We start from the raw sequence: 14,624 nt of genomic DNA on the forward strand, positions 1-14,624 counted from the left end.
GAGGCCCAGATATTTGCCATGGTTCACTGTCCTTACACCAGCTAATGGCTCGCAAGTTTCCTCATTGTCTCTTCCTTTGGTGTTCTTGCTAAAACAGATAGAGGATTTGTTCAAGTTAATCACTTGGCCAGACCCTCTTTCATACTGATCCAAAATTTCTCTTAGTTTCCTTGCTTCTGTCCTCACAGCTTTACAGAAAATCAATGTGTTATCAGCAAAGAATAAGTGAGTTATAGCAAGTCCTTGTTTGATGATCCTTAGTCCACTTAGGAATCCCTGTCTTGCTGCATTCCTTAGCAGAATAGAGAGGCCTTCATAACATAATAAGAACAGGTAAGTGATAAAGGGTCACATTGCCTGATGCCTCTAGAAGGAATCACATATTCCTTGGTCTCTCCATTAACATTGAAGGAATAAGAGACAAAACTAATGCACTCCATTATCCAAGCTACCCACACCTGATTAAACCCCATTCTTTCCATCACAGCTTTCAAATAACCCCATTCAACTCTATCATAGGCTTTTGACATGTCCAGTTTGATTGCAGTATAGCCATCCTTACCTTGTCTTGTTTTTAAGAAAATGAAGGCATTCATGGGAAATGATTATGTTATCCAAATCTGTCTATTTGGAACGAAGGCTGATTGATTTTTGCTAATGCAGTGTTCTAGAACAAGCTTCAATCTATTTGCTAGGATTTTGGAGATTACTTTATAGAGTACATTACAGAGGCTGATTGGCCTATATTGTTTCAAGTCAGTGGGCAGATCCACCTTAGGAATAAGAGAGATAATGGTATGGTTCAGAGATTTGAGGATATGTCTTGACTGAAAGAAAGATTTGACTGCTTCCACCACATCTTCCTTAATAGTAGGCCAGAATTTTTAGAAGAAGAGGGATGTCATCCCATCAAGCCCTGGTGCCGTATTGGGATTCATGGCAAAAACTACTATCTTAATCTCATTTTCCTCCACAGGCCTAGTAAGATTAACATTAATCTGGTCAGTAATTGTTTCTTGAATACCATCCAGTAACTCCTCTAGACCATTTGTTCTAGTAGACTGAAAGATTTGCTTATAATATCTAGCTATCTCTTCAGCAATCTCCTTGTCATCAGTTGTCCAAGATCCATCCTCCATCTGCAGATTCCTTATCTTGTTTTTTTTTTCTTCTCCCCTTTACCATTGCATGAAAATATTTGGTATTCTTATCTCATTCTTGTAACCAGTTAATCCTAGCTTTCTGACTCCAATATTGTTCCTTCTCTCTGTAAGCTCCCAACAACTGGTTTTTCAGAACTGCAATTCTTTCTTTCCTACCTTCAATATCAGAACTTTTCTCCTCTATCAGCTGCTGTTTCAGGGTTGAGATCCTCTTCCTAGAGTCTTCAATAAAACCATTTCTCCACTTCAGCAAGGCAACTTTATATCTCTTAATCTTATGTGTTATCCTAAACATTTTAGATCCCCTTATATCCTCCTTCCAAGCCTTTTTTATCACTTCTCCAATTCATTCTCCCTGAATCCATCTTTTGTCAAAGTAGAATTTCCTTCTCTTTTTCCTTTCATTTGGGATTGTGTCTAGTATCAACATGCTGTGCTCAGTGGCCAAGCTTTCTAGGTGAGTACACTTAGGGTGTTCAAAAAGGTTACTCCATCCTCCACTGCTAAGCCCCCTATCAAACCTTTGTCTTATTTCCCCATCTTGCCACTGATTACACCAGGTCTAGGGGTTATCTTCAAACTCAATATCAACCAGTTGGTTCTCCTGAATGAAGTGTCTGAAATCATAGAAACTCCACTCCTCCCTAGCTCTGCCACCCCACTTCTCCTCACTTGAGTATAAGTCATTAAAATTCCTCATAATTAACAAATTTTCCCACCACAGGGCTTTCTTTCTACTGATAACTTTCCATTGCCCTTTCCTCATCTGTTTATCATAACTGGCATAAATTCCTATCAGCCACCATTCCTATTTCACTTCTTCATCCTCTAAAAGTTCTTCAATGGTAAAGGCTGTGTTTGATATCTTTAACTTTTGTTTTCTCATTCCACATCAAACTCATCCCTCCAGATTTGTTCATAGCCTTTACCACATAACTATTATCAAAGTTCAGAATCCTTTTCACCTTCTCCAAGTACTTAGCCTTATCCTTAATATCACTCAGAAAGATCATGTTCAGGGAGAGGAGGTTGTTAACCTCCTTCAAGTGGGAAATTGTCAAGGGGCTCCCTGCACCTTGGTAATTCCACACCATAGCTCTCATTGGTCTTTTAAGAACCAGTGCCGGCTGATTCCTCTCCCTTCAAACAATTCATAATCCTTCCCCTCATTCTGATCTCCTCTAGGCCTTTTGTCCGTATGTTCCTGCTCCACAGCCTCATCCATATCTTCATCTCTCAGTTGAAACTTTCTCTTTGTACCATTGATCTCTGTAAGAGGAATTCTTAGCTCTCTAGGACCTGAATGCACTCTCCTAAACCTCTTCCCTTCTTTCCTGAATCCTCCTTTGTTCTTTTTGTTGGTGGTTTCATCAGTTTCCATACTCACTAGTTCGCCCCCAATGTTAAGTCTTCCTTATACTCCTTCTTCACCTCATTCTAACCTCCCATTCACTTGTGTCCTCTCCCTTCCTAGGACTCATTGTTCCTCCATGACTACCTCAGTGCCTACAGACTCAAGTACAACAATAATTCTAGCTTCCTCAGATATAACTTCTTCCATTCCTGTGCTAGTGTTCCTATCATCTTGCTCCCCTTTCTCCTTCTCTATCTCTTTCTCAGTACTCTACCTTGGTATTGTCCTCCCTATTTTTCCCTTAACTTCAGCAGGTAAGCCATCCTTCTCCATTATTTGTTTCTGTAGCTCTTTTACCAGAACTCCATCTGATCTACTTACATTCCTGTCTTGAGACAAGTCTACTCTTTTGTCCTGTTTCTCTAACTCCTCTATCCTGATCATTTCTCCATTTCTCACCTTCCAAACCTGTTTATGTGATGTCTAAATCTTTTGACTATACTCTTTTTGAGGGGAGCTTCTTCCCCCAAACACCCTCATCCACGAGCTATATTGATTCTGATATTGCCCCTTTTTCACCAACACAGGAGACTTGCAATTCTTTTCACTATGCCCAATGACACTACAACTATAGCAGAAATCAGGACACTTCTCATACTTAAAGGATAACCATTTATTCATTCCATTAATCTGAACCGTGGTTCCTCTCAATAAATGCTGCTTAATATCAACCAGTGCTAATAGTTTCATATGTTTCTCTTCCTTACCTCCCGTTCGAGGAATTAACACATCCTTAACCTCATTAAAAACAGATCCCACTTTCTTCCCAACTGCCTTATATAGGCAGCGAATGGAAAGATTCCACACTTGCACCCAAACAGGGGCTAAACTGAAAGCATCTTCATTCTCTTCAATCCCCACCTTCCACTTCCTAAGCACTAATATCTGATTATCAATAATCCACGGACTCCCGTCAATAATCCGTTCCTTATCCTTAGAATTTGGGATAGTAAACTGGAAAACATTAGGTTCTAATTCTGCTACTTTAAGATCCTTAGGATAGCTCCAAACCACAATAACAAAATTTTTAACTCCTATGAAGTTAACTATTCTCTCCCCTCTTATTTTTCCTATGATGCTACCTTGACATTCTGTTATCCCCTTATCTAGGTCCCCTAGATCCAGGAGTGTACTTCCCGCTTCCTTCTCTGAAAAAACAAATTTTTGTAACACCTCTGCCAGCTCCTCCTCTATCGAACCATAAGAGGAAGACTGAAGGTATTCTAAACACTTACCACTAGAGACACGTTACTCTCCTAGTACTATGGAGATAAAAGATAGGTAGCAAAATTCAAGTTAACACACCAAACTGACACTTCAAACACAGAAAAGACAAGAAAGCAACTAAACAAGAGCAAAAGGCAGTCAGGCTACCTGAATCGGACTTCTTTCCTTTTATAGAGTTGTTGGAGTTTCCGACCAACTGCTTAGGAATTGCGCCTGCAGATGTACTTTTCTCTTTTTCCTTTTCTTTTCTGTTTTTTTCTCACCAATCGACCAGCTCCACTTCCATGACTTCCTTGAATGCTGCTTCTTAATGGTGTCTTATCCAAATGTGTGTTGAATGCTTGCCTTTAAGAGCCAGACTTGCACACAATGTTAGGATCTAGAAGTTAGCTCAGACTCAAACTTTTGAATTCTGTTCATTAGTTGTTTGGAATTTTCAAAAGCTTGAAGTTTCCACCAAGGAGAAAGAAGCTCTCTTGTCAAGAGAGAGAAAAAGCCTCTACACGTGAGAGGAAAAACCCTGTTGGACCACTAAGTCACGAGGGTAATAGCATACGTTACTTTTTCATGCATGATAATTTAGATGGTATGGTCCCAAAGAATTTTACTCATTTAGCAGTTCTAAATGATGATGAGAGGAGAAGAGCATGAATAATGTCTATGCAGGATATGTCAACTACTAAAACATATGCATGATGGTTTCCTCTATTATCTCCTTAATCTTCTGAACAATTTTTCTTTTCCTTCTGAACAATATTAATCAAATAAGTGTATATCTTCTCATTTCTCCCTTTTTTCTACTGTATTCCTAGTTTGATATACAAAAATCGCCTAAAATGGAGAGAACTTTTCGATTGATCCATTGCCATGTTTGATATGAACCTTTTGAGTTGGAAAAAAACCTTTTTCCTGAAAAGCTCATTTTAACCTTTTTTTTAAAAAAAAAAAATCCATTCCTCGCAAAATTCTAAGGAAGGTTCTTTTCATCTTTATGTTCGAATGTCTACAATTACTGGGGTCAAGTTTATCCTTACATCTCTATGTTCTATTACCAATTAGTAGGTTGTTTGTTAGTTTAATCAATAATTTACCATAATTTTTTAACAAACCATTCTAGTTGGTTCTAAAAATTTTTCCTTTGTTAATTTTATAATATTGTTCTTTTAGACTTTTGTTCAAATGTATATGGATTTGTTTTGGCCCTTGACATAAACAGTGAAAAAAATAATAAAGAGAGAAAATGAATGTTTAACTTCATGTGATTTAATTTTTTTGTAAGTTAGTAATTATATTGTTATTTAAAATAAAAAAAAAGTTAAAATGAATATCATATTTGAAAGATAATAAAATGTTGTAATGAAATTATTTTAATAAGTACATAATTCATTCACAATGCACAAAAAAAAGAATCAAGGTTCCTCATATAAGATAACAAATAGCATAGCATGAATAAACAAAATATGTAATGCTCAATAATAGATTTCAAGGTAATTAAATCAATTTTATACATAATTTATTCCATTTCGACATCTAAAAATTGATTGTACCAAATACTGAAAATGGGATGGACATCCCATTCTCATATGCGTACCACCGTACCAGACATTGGAACGGAAATGTTTTTTAATATCATTCTGACTCGAAAAACATTTTTTGGTGAAAAGGCCTTTACATTCTGAGCATTCCAATATACCAAACCAAGGTTTTTTCTTTCCCTTCCAGACTGCCAACTAGGCCGAAGCCCAATTTCCCAACAGAGGTTTAACTTTAGTCTTTGGTCCGGGATACAGCACTTGGATTAGAACTCCAATTATACTCCATATGAAGCACACCCACAAAACAAAAAAAAAAAAGAAAAAAAATTCTTGTTCTATCCAATTCCAATCCTCCCTTTGAACCCTTCTAGTTGACAAGCAACCTGACCAATATACCTCTTCATCCTCAAACATCTTAGGCCCTCATGCATTGCAGTCGCAGCAGTTGGATCACAAGATGAAAGAATGATTCCTGCAGTTGAAATGCTCTCATCTTCACGGGCCAACTTCTTGAAATCATTGAATACAAAGGTACCCTCAACCTCCTGAGGGATCTGCTTCAATTTCTTTGCACTTTAATGTGACATTGATGACTCCATATCCAAACTCCAGTACTAACTCACCTACTAAAAGAGCAAACCACACACAGAGAATGTGAATCTACACAAAAAGAGAGAAGAGAAGAGAAAAAAAAAAAGGGCCAGATCATTGGCAATTGGACTTGCAATTGTCATTTTGTCTTTATCCACTTTCTTTCATAACTACTGAATTGACAAATTATTGCCTTTGTCGCAGAAAAAGGGAGCAAATTTAGCCAGACAAGTGGGTGGCATTGGCAATCATGGCTCGTTTGATTCACAATTTTTCTACCATTTTGTAGGGATGGCAGCCAGTTTCCAGGTCATTAATGAGGATTACAATAAACTTAGTTAAAAGTCAAGAAAGCAATCCTCTCATCACATGCTGAGTTATATTATATAGCTTCTCATACATCAATAATGCCCAGCAACAATCATAAGCATAAAGATTGACTGATTGAATCAGAATTTATTGCTATAAATGACAAAAGTTTAATCCTTCTTAACCCAAACCCAAAGAATGTGTTTAGATCAATTACAGCAGTAATCTGGTAAATATATATAATAGCAATTGCAGAGTCTTACCAAAATCGATGATTCTATCCAAGGATCTAACCCATATTCTCAAGTTAAAGTTGCACAGATGATGATCAGCATACATGTATGATTGTATGGTTAGTTATCAGCATTCCTGGCGCACATTCGAGGCTACAGCTCTAGCCCAAAATCTGATCTGTGCTTTCATATCTTCTGCCGACTTCTTGCCCATTGGAGATGCAGGGTTCTCAGGCTGCCATGCCTGATCAGCTGTATAGGACTTCCTCAACTTACCTTCATTTAGACAAAACTGTTGCTGCTTCTTTTCTTGCAGACTTGGACCTAAATCTTTGTCGTCAAATTTGATACTCAAGTCCTTGAGACCTTGAAGTTCTACAATAAGGTCACTCGAGCTTCTTGATAACTTGGCCTGATTAAGGGGGTGTTGCCTTCTGATCATCACCCCTTCGGGGATCTCTGTTTTACAGCTTTCCGAATCTGGTTTTCTTCGCGGCCGCAGCCTAGGTGTGCTTGAACTTTGTGTTAGACCCTGGAAGGCAATTATAGTCGTTAGACGGAATTATAGTCGTTCAGAGAAGGGGTTTGATTCTGAACTATGCAGCAGCAAAATTCAATAAACTCAATCATGATAGCGATTTAATATTTCCTATGAAATGATGAACTGCTCATGCATGGACCCTTCTAGAGGTTGAACAAGATTTGCCATGTAGATCAAGGTATAAATTGATGATTAAAAAAAGCAAGATTTCTACCTTCGGAATCGGAACCCGGCGCGGGGGCAACAGGTCTGATTGATTCAAAGATGCTTGCCTAATCAACTTGCTCATCGAAAAATCACTTTCTTCATCTTGAGTTTCTTCTCTTCCTAGAGAAGTTGGAAGAGAAGGTGCACGAAACAGATTGTTACTAGATTTTTCTAGTCTTGATTTGCTTCCCCTGCGCACAGGATAGGTACCTCCTCCTGCATGATAAGTCGATCCTTCTGGCAAGGACGGCGCTCTCATCAACCCGGAAGGAGTTAACTCATCCCCTTGTGGTAGTTTGTTTAACGATGAGAAGGTTTCTTCATATGATTTTCCAACCAAAATCTCTTCATCAGCTAAGCCAGAGGAAGGACAGGGATCAGAATACCATCTACACATCCTGGTTGTTTTTCTGTCAAGCAAGTTCCCAAAAAACCAAGACTTGTCAAGGAGATCTCCAGGCTCCTCCTCCGCCATTTCTTGATGCTTACAAGTTGAGGAGTCGCAAGAAGAATCATCAATCACCTCCATACCTGCAGAAACAGAAGTTCTTGCAGCAAGCCCACATGGGATTTCTTGATCTTTCATCCGACTTCTGTAGAAAAAGCTGCTGTCTGGGCTGACTGGGAAGGCCATGTGGGATTGGGCATATTATGCTATACTATACCATATTAGATTGTTACGCAATCAATATAATATGGACACAAGTCTACGAAGTCTTGGACTAATATAAAACTTATATGGGAGACAATATAATATAATTATATTTTGATGAGAAAGGGGAGGTGTACACATTTAATTGGAACAGGTCAGCACAGATGGAGAGGGTATAATTGCTTGAAGGATGGAAGAATGGAACACGAGGTCATGACAGCGCAGACCCCCCAACCCATGTGCTGGCCCTCTGTTTCTGGATAACTAACTGAGAAAATTATTCAGATGCCACTAAATTTTTAGAATTATCAAACTTTTACTGTTGAACTATTAAAACTTTAATTTTGGTCATTGAACGATTTAAAATTTAGGTTTCGAGTTATTTCGTTAGATTTGATCGTTAAGCATGCCTTTTTCTTTTATCTCGTAAATCATGCAGACACTCAGATCTGGCATCGTTAACGATCAAATCTAACGGAATGACACGGAACCTAAATTTTAGATAGTTCAGTGGTCAAAATTAAATTTATAATAGTTCAGCGGCCAAAACTCAATGATTCTAAAAGTTTAGTGGCCATTCAAATAATTTGCTCATCACTAATTATATACGGACAAAGAAGATTGTTTGGTTAAATTTCCTTCAGATTATATATTTATGAGACAGCTAACTGATTTAGATACGTAATTACATGTTGACAACTACCGATGATAATCGAACCCAGGCCTAATTCCTTGTTTTTTTTTTGTTTTTGTTTAATGAGTCCTGATTAGCGCAAATGAGGAGCTGTAAATTGCAACCACCATCGAATATCTGTACCCACCATCGAATGTAGCGCAAATGAAGCCAATCTGCTCCAGCTTGACTCAATCTAAGCGTATTAATTTGAGTTCCAACTCAAATGGGATCAATAAACTATCAATGGGAAGGGAAAAAAAAAAAAAGTAAAAAAACCCCCCACAACAAATGGAAGGCCAGATCACTAGAAACACATTTTTTTTAATTTCTTTAAATTGGGATTAATTCTATAATGCAAACAAATCTGATTTGGGATAGCAGCACATTTATCGGGGTGATTTTTAAGTTTTAACTCTTAAAAGATAAATAGAGAAAAAGGACACAAGAAAATTAAAAAAAAAACAAGGACTCCGTTTGGATTAGTCATTTTTTTAAAAATAAAAATTTCAAATGCAATGCTATAATAATACACAAATAAAAATAATTCAAAAAAACATCTCGTTCATGCAATATATCAAATATTTCAAAAAATATTTATAATAAAAGTTTTTCATATACACTGTTACAGTAAAAATTTTTAAAAACACCCCAATGTAAACGGAGTAGTTGCCTATACGCAGGTATTTCCATTCTAAACAGGAAATCTAGAAGACAAAAAATAATAATAATAAAAATACCAACATAGTCATATAATAGTTTCCTGCATGAATTTTCTATGGGAACGTTTCATTAATAAGGACCACCACAAGTTGTCAATTGGCTATAGAGACATTAATAAGTGCAAGTTGAGATATTCAAGTCGAAATTAAGCCACTGCTACATATGCTCTCATCCACTCTCTGCTTAAACCATGTCATCTGCTGCTGTCATTCATAGTTATCTCAACAAAATAATAAATATGGAAGCCCTTCAAATGTTACACTGATAATTTAGAATTGATGAGAATGACTTTCAGATTGTAATAACAATTCAAACAATTTGAATTTACTACTACAAGTTTTGTTGTCACTTGCAAATATTTCTCGAATTGTGGAGCCATCATCCCTGCGTGTGCTTTGTGTCGTTTTTTGCAGTGGAAATAGAGCCGAGCCAAGTCTTCCTTTGTGAACATCAGCTTCTTCTTCTTCTTATAAGTGAAAACATAGACAAAATATTTCCAACCATCTTTGCAAGCTCGTCCGCACATCGGTTCGACCAGCATCCTGCAGTCAAACATCATCGGCTTGTTTTGTTTTCACTGGAACAGAACAGTGTATTGTTGATGTAATGTACTGAGCAACCCATTTGTCCTAGGTGAAGGCGGCGTGACATCGCTCTTGACTCTTCGAAAAGGATTTTGTTTCCATTTGGTACTATTCGATGAATCATCGACAAGAACATCCATCGTCCCCGAAAGGGATGTCCCATTCGGCCCACTACCTCATTATCGGGATCGAAGGCCGACAAAGTTTGCCTGTTTTTAGATCCGGACTCAATCGATTTGCCAATCACCACAACGCAGTTGTTTAGCAAGACCTTAACCACCGCGGAAAAAAAAAAACAGAGATAAATGAACCAAGAAAACAACTTGTATAATTCAACGGACAAAAAAAAAAAAAAAAAAAAAAAACTATTCATAGAAGTTTGGCTTCATGAGAGTGAAGTATGATTGTGTGTGGGAAGAAGCCACTGTAGTTTTCTTTGGATCAGGAACTAGTCAAGTCAAAGAGCCCTAAAATTTCGTTATTGGAAAAACACATGCCATCATGGATTACTAGAAAAAAACTAGTATTTCACTTGATTGAAAATCTGATAATTCATGAAAAAAATTTTGAAGCCATAGTTCTCTGATTACTGACAAGAAACTCTAATGCAAAAATGGCTGATGAAAATGGGTTTCACATTGCTATGTTTCCATGGTTTGCCACTGGACACATGACTCCTTTCCTCCACCTCTCCAATAAACTTGCTGAAAAGGGCCACAGAATCTCATTCTTGTTGCCAAACAAGGCTAAACATCAACTGGAGCACCTCAATCTTCATCCTAGTCTCATCACATTCTATACACTAACTGTTCCTCATGTTGAAGGCCTTCCTCCTGGAACCGAGACAGCTTCTGATGTTCCCATTTTCCTCACAAGTCTACTGGCAACTGCCATGGACAACATGCGCGATCGTGTCAGAGACTTGCTGCAAAAATTGAAGCCCTCCATCGTCTTCTATGATATGGCACATTGGATACCTGAATTGGCTTCAGAAATTGGTTTCAAAACTGTGAATTACAATGTTGTATCTGCTGCATCAATTGCCATTGCGTTAGTTCCGTCGCGTAAACCTGTTGAAGACAGGACAATTACAGGAGCTGAGCTGATGGAACCGCCACCAGGTTACCCTTCATCTACAGTTTTATTGCGCAGGCACGAAGCTCAGGGATTGTCATTTATATTTCTTGAATTTGGAAAGGACATAGCTTTCTATGACAGGATCACAATTGCCATGAAACGAAGCCATGCGATCTCTATCAGAACTTGTAGAGAATTGGAAGGATCTTTGTGCGATTACATAGCAAGAGAGTATCACAAGCCAGTATTTCTTACAGGGCCTGTTTTGCCCGAGTCTGAGAAGGAAGATTTACAAGAAAAATGGGCTAATTGGCTGAAGGGATTTGAGCCAGGCACGGTTGTGTTCTGTGCATTTGGCAGCCAAGTGGTCTTGGAAAAGCAGCAATTTCAAGAACTTGTTCTGGGATTTGAGTTAACTGGTTTGCCATTCTTGATAGCTTTAAAACCACCATTTGGGACCACATCTGTCGAAGAGGCTCTTCCTGAAGGATTTGAAGGGAGGATAAGAGGCAGGGGCATTGTTTATGGAGGTTGGGTGCAACAGCCGGCTATCTTGAGCCATCCATCAGTGGGATGCTTTGTGAATCATTGTGGGTTTGGATCAATGTGGGAGTCTTTGATGAGCGATTGCCAGATTGTGCTCGTACCACACCTGGCTGACCAAATCTTGAACACTAGGTTGCTAGCTGAAGAGTTGAAGGTTGCAGTTGAGGTAGAGAGGGATAACAAAAGCACATGGTTTTCTAGGGAGAGTCTGTGCAGGGCAATCAAGTCTGCTATGGATAGAGACAGTGAAGTTGGTGGCCTAATTAGGGAGAATCATGCAAAGTGGAAGGAAGTCCTTGCAAGTCCAACCTTTATGGGAGGTTGTATTGAAAAGTTCATACAAGATTTACAAGAACTATGATTAATGATGGAAAACAATAGTGCCCTCTACCAAGTAGTTAAAGCAGAAGAAACACAGAGAGGGTAGTTGAAATGGTACTATCCTGGAACTATCCTCTCTTTAAAGCTGATTGTTCTTGTTCTCTTACAAATTAGACATCGAAAATTCAAAGCATGTCAGCAGGGTCTCTCGAATCGAAACCAACCACTATTTTGGTTGTGCTGTATTGACAGTAACACGGTATCTGCATCAAAGTAATCTGTTAACACTAGGTAATCTCCGTAATCTAATGTGTACGTTGGGATCTAAACGGTAGATAAGCAACTGTTGTAAAATTAAGAATGCAAACAGTTTAGTGCAACAAAGCCACGTCATGAGCATCTCAAACTCAATTCTTATACAACTTATCTCACCTCTAAGAATCCTCCCTCACCTTAATATGGTAAGAACAGAATCACCTTTTGTCATGGTTCGCCATATCGGCCGATACCGATACGTATCGGCCGAGTCGTATCTGGAACGGAAGGGACCGGTACGATACCGATCCCCAAATCGCGGATATCGCCATATCCGCGACGACTCGCTCTGATTCGGCCGATATTGACCGATTCGAATCCGTGATACATGATATCGGTCGATATATCCGAGTCAACTCGGAGTCGACTCCAATATTTTTTTAAATTGTGTCTTTTTCAGTATTTTCTAATTTTAGTAATTTTTTCAAAATTTTTGGAAACTTTAATGTGTTATAATGTTCATATCACCTGATATTCAACCGATATGCCGCGACGGATGTGGAACAACTGAGACCGCTATGCGACCGCGACCCGCGATGGCGATCCATGCCTTTTGTGCGCCATGTAATATACTAACCTTCAACCATTTATACGGTAGGTCACTAGCCAAGAATTCGATAACAGGAGAAAATGATTTAAGCCAATTCCTAAACTCAACAAGCAAAATATGAAATTCCTTGACAAGTGTTCCACGTAAATAGAAACAGCTAGTAAGTTGCTTGCTTGCCACTTGGAATAAAAAACTACCTACAACGGCTACAAGAAAAGGAGCCAAAGTTTCTAACAATTAAATCATTCAGCAGAAATAAAATTACCCTCCAACTAAAGCTCATACAGGTTTTGAATGAAACTCTCCACATAATTACTCATGTATCCAGGACTTGAGAGAATTTCCTTCACCTTCAAGTGACTCTTCCTGAGCGAACTCCCCACTTCACTGTCTGGACCCATTACAGCATTGATCGCGCTGCTTAGACTCTCCTTAGAGAACCAACCACTTTCGTCTCTCTCCACTTCCACTGCAACCTTAAGATCACCACAAAGCAATCTGGAATTCAAGATTTGATCACCTAAATGTGGTACCAGCACAATCTGGCAATCACTCATCAAAGACTCCCACATGGATCCAAATCCGCAGTGATTGACAAAGCATCCAACCGATGGATGGCTCAATATCTGTGGCTGCTGCACCCAACCACCATAAACCACTCCTCTTCCTCCAACCCTCTCTTCAAACCCATCAGGCAAAGATTCCTCTATTGAACCGGTCCCCAGAGGTGGCTTCAGGGCAACAAAAAATGGCAGCCCTGTTAACTCAAATCCCAGAACAAGTTCTTGAAATTGCTGCTTCTCAAGAATTATCTGGCTTCCAAATGCACAGAAAACCACTGATTTTTGCTCAAATTTTCCAAGCCACTCAGCCCACTTGCCATCCAGAGGTTGTTTCTCCTGCTCAGGCAAGACAGGGCCTGATAGGAAAACTGGCTTCTGATATTGGCCGCCAATGTAGTCACAAAATTGTCCCTCCAGTTCCTGACATGACCTTATGGCAATTGCATGACAACCTTTTAAGGCGGTTATGATTCGATCATAGAAAGTCCTGGCACCGAATTCGGAAGACATAAAGGCCAAAACCTTTGCCTCGTGTTTTCTCAGCACCACAGAGGAAGATGGATAGCCAGGAGGTGGTTCCATCAATTCTTCCTCTGTTAAAGGCCTGTCTTTAGGCATCTGTCGAGCGGGGACAAGTGCAAGTGCAATGGATGCCGCAGAAACAACATTGTAGCACACAGTTTTAAACCCAATTTTGGGAGCAAAATCTGTGATCCGAAAAGCAGTGTCATATAACACCACATCAGGGTTAAGATCACTCAGCGCAGCTTCAACTTGATCACTCATGTTGTCGAATGCTAATGCAAAAAGACTGTTCAAGAAAATTGGGATTTCAGAAGCGTTTTCCGTTCCTGGAGGAAGCCCTTCAACATGAGGGACTGGAAGGACATGAAAGGTGACAACATCAGGATAAAGATTGCCGCATTCGAGCTGAATTTTAGCCTTTTTCGTCAACAAGTAAGAGACTTTGTGGCCTCTTTTAGCTAGCTCGTTTGCCAGGTGAAGGAATGGTGTCATATGGCCTGTTGCTAGCCCTGGAAACATGGCCACATGCAGCCTTTTTCCCTCAGGACGAGGCATCTCCTCCCATGATGAAGACATTCTGATTCTGATTATTAAAAAAAATGATGTACATGAGATTTTTGGCTTATGTGTGTTGAAGCTCATGTGCATATTTATTGATGCAGCAGTCACATTCACATTTGGCTCAATTTAGTGAAGTTGGGTGGCTTTTCTAAAAGGTGGCAGAGAAACGAACGCGTCTATAACGTTTTCTGCCAACCAAAATACCGAGAATCATACAGTTTGAATCCCAAAGTAGATACAGTACTGAATAACCTACAAGACATATAATTACCCACCGGCAGAAAATGGAGTAGAAGATTGCTCAGATTTACCAT

At 39.0% G+C, this 14,624-nt stretch overlaps 3 protein-coding genes across 4 annotated transcripts; 1 reads left to right on the forward strand and 2 right to left on the reverse strand.

The window, feature by feature from the left end:
- Positions 1-5,409: 5,409 nt before the first annotated feature.
- Positions 5,410-7,932, reverse strand: LOC113690457 (uncharacterized). 2 transcript variants are annotated; one of them, XR_003448443.2, is made up of 3 exons: positions 7,228-7,932; positions 6,503-7,004; positions 5,410-5,965 (listed from the first exon to the last, which is right to left on the reverse strand). XR_003448443.2 is itself a non-coding variant. In XM_027208364.2 (2 exons), exons 1-2 carry the CDS (start codon positions 7,852-7,854, stop codon positions 6,600-6,602), a joined length of 1,032 nt encoding a protein of 343 aa, XP_027064165.1. In that variant the 5' UTR covers positions 7,855-7,932; the 3' UTR covers positions 6,355-6,599. The 2 variants fall into 2 exon arrangements, 1 of the variants encoding a protein (XP_027064165.1); XM_027208364.2 differs by lacking the exon at positions 5,410-5,965 and having other exon boundaries at positions 6,355-7,004.
- A 2,302-nt stretch (positions 7,933-10,234) lies between these two features.
- LOC113690030 (anthocyanidin 3-O-glucoside 2'''-O-xylosyltransferase-like) lies at positions 10,235-12,263 on the forward strand. Its single transcript, XM_027207855.2, has one exon. It carries the CDS (start codon positions 10,466-10,468, stop codon positions 11,834-11,836), a length of 1,371 nt encoding a protein of 456 aa, XP_027063656.1. The 5' UTR covers positions 10,235-10,465; the 3' UTR covers positions 11,837-12,263.
- A 496-nt stretch (positions 12,264-12,759) lies between these two features.
- Positions 12,760-14,542, reverse strand: LOC113690127 (anthocyanidin 3-O-glucoside 2'''-O-xylosyltransferase). Its single transcript, XM_027207951.2, has one exon. It carries the CDS (start codon positions 14,395-14,397, stop codon positions 12,934-12,936), a length of 1,464 nt encoding a protein of 487 aa, XP_027063752.2. The 5' UTR covers positions 14,398-14,542; the 3' UTR covers positions 12,760-12,933.
- Positions 14,543-14,624: the final 82 nt, after the last annotated feature.

Source organism: Coffea arabica, chromosome 5c (assembly GCF_036785885.1).
Source record: "Coffea arabica cultivar ET-39 chromosome 5c, Coffea Arabica ET-39 HiFi, whole genome shotgun sequence".
Taxonomy (NCBI): Eukaryota; Viridiplantae; Streptophyta; class Magnoliopsida; order Gentianales; family Rubiaceae; genus Coffea; species Coffea arabica.

Bases quoted from the DNA above. Each gene is read 5' to 3' on its own strand.
- LOC113690457 (XM_027208364.2), bottom strand. From the start codon at position 7,854: ATGGCCTTCCCAGTCAGCCCAGACAGCAGCTTTTTCTACAGAAGTCGG. The intron at 7,005-7,227 runs GTAGAAATCTTG...ATTGCCTTCCAG, and splicing joins GCCGGGTTCCGATTCCGAAG to GGTCTAACACAAAGTTCAAG.
- LOC113690030 (XM_027207855.2), top strand. From the start codon at position 10,466: ATGGCTGATGAAAATGGGTTTCACATTGCTATGTTTCCATGGTTTGCC.
- LOC113690127 (XM_027207951.2), bottom strand. From the start codon at position 14,397: ATGCACATGAGCTTCAACACACATAAGCCAAAAATCTCATGTACATCA.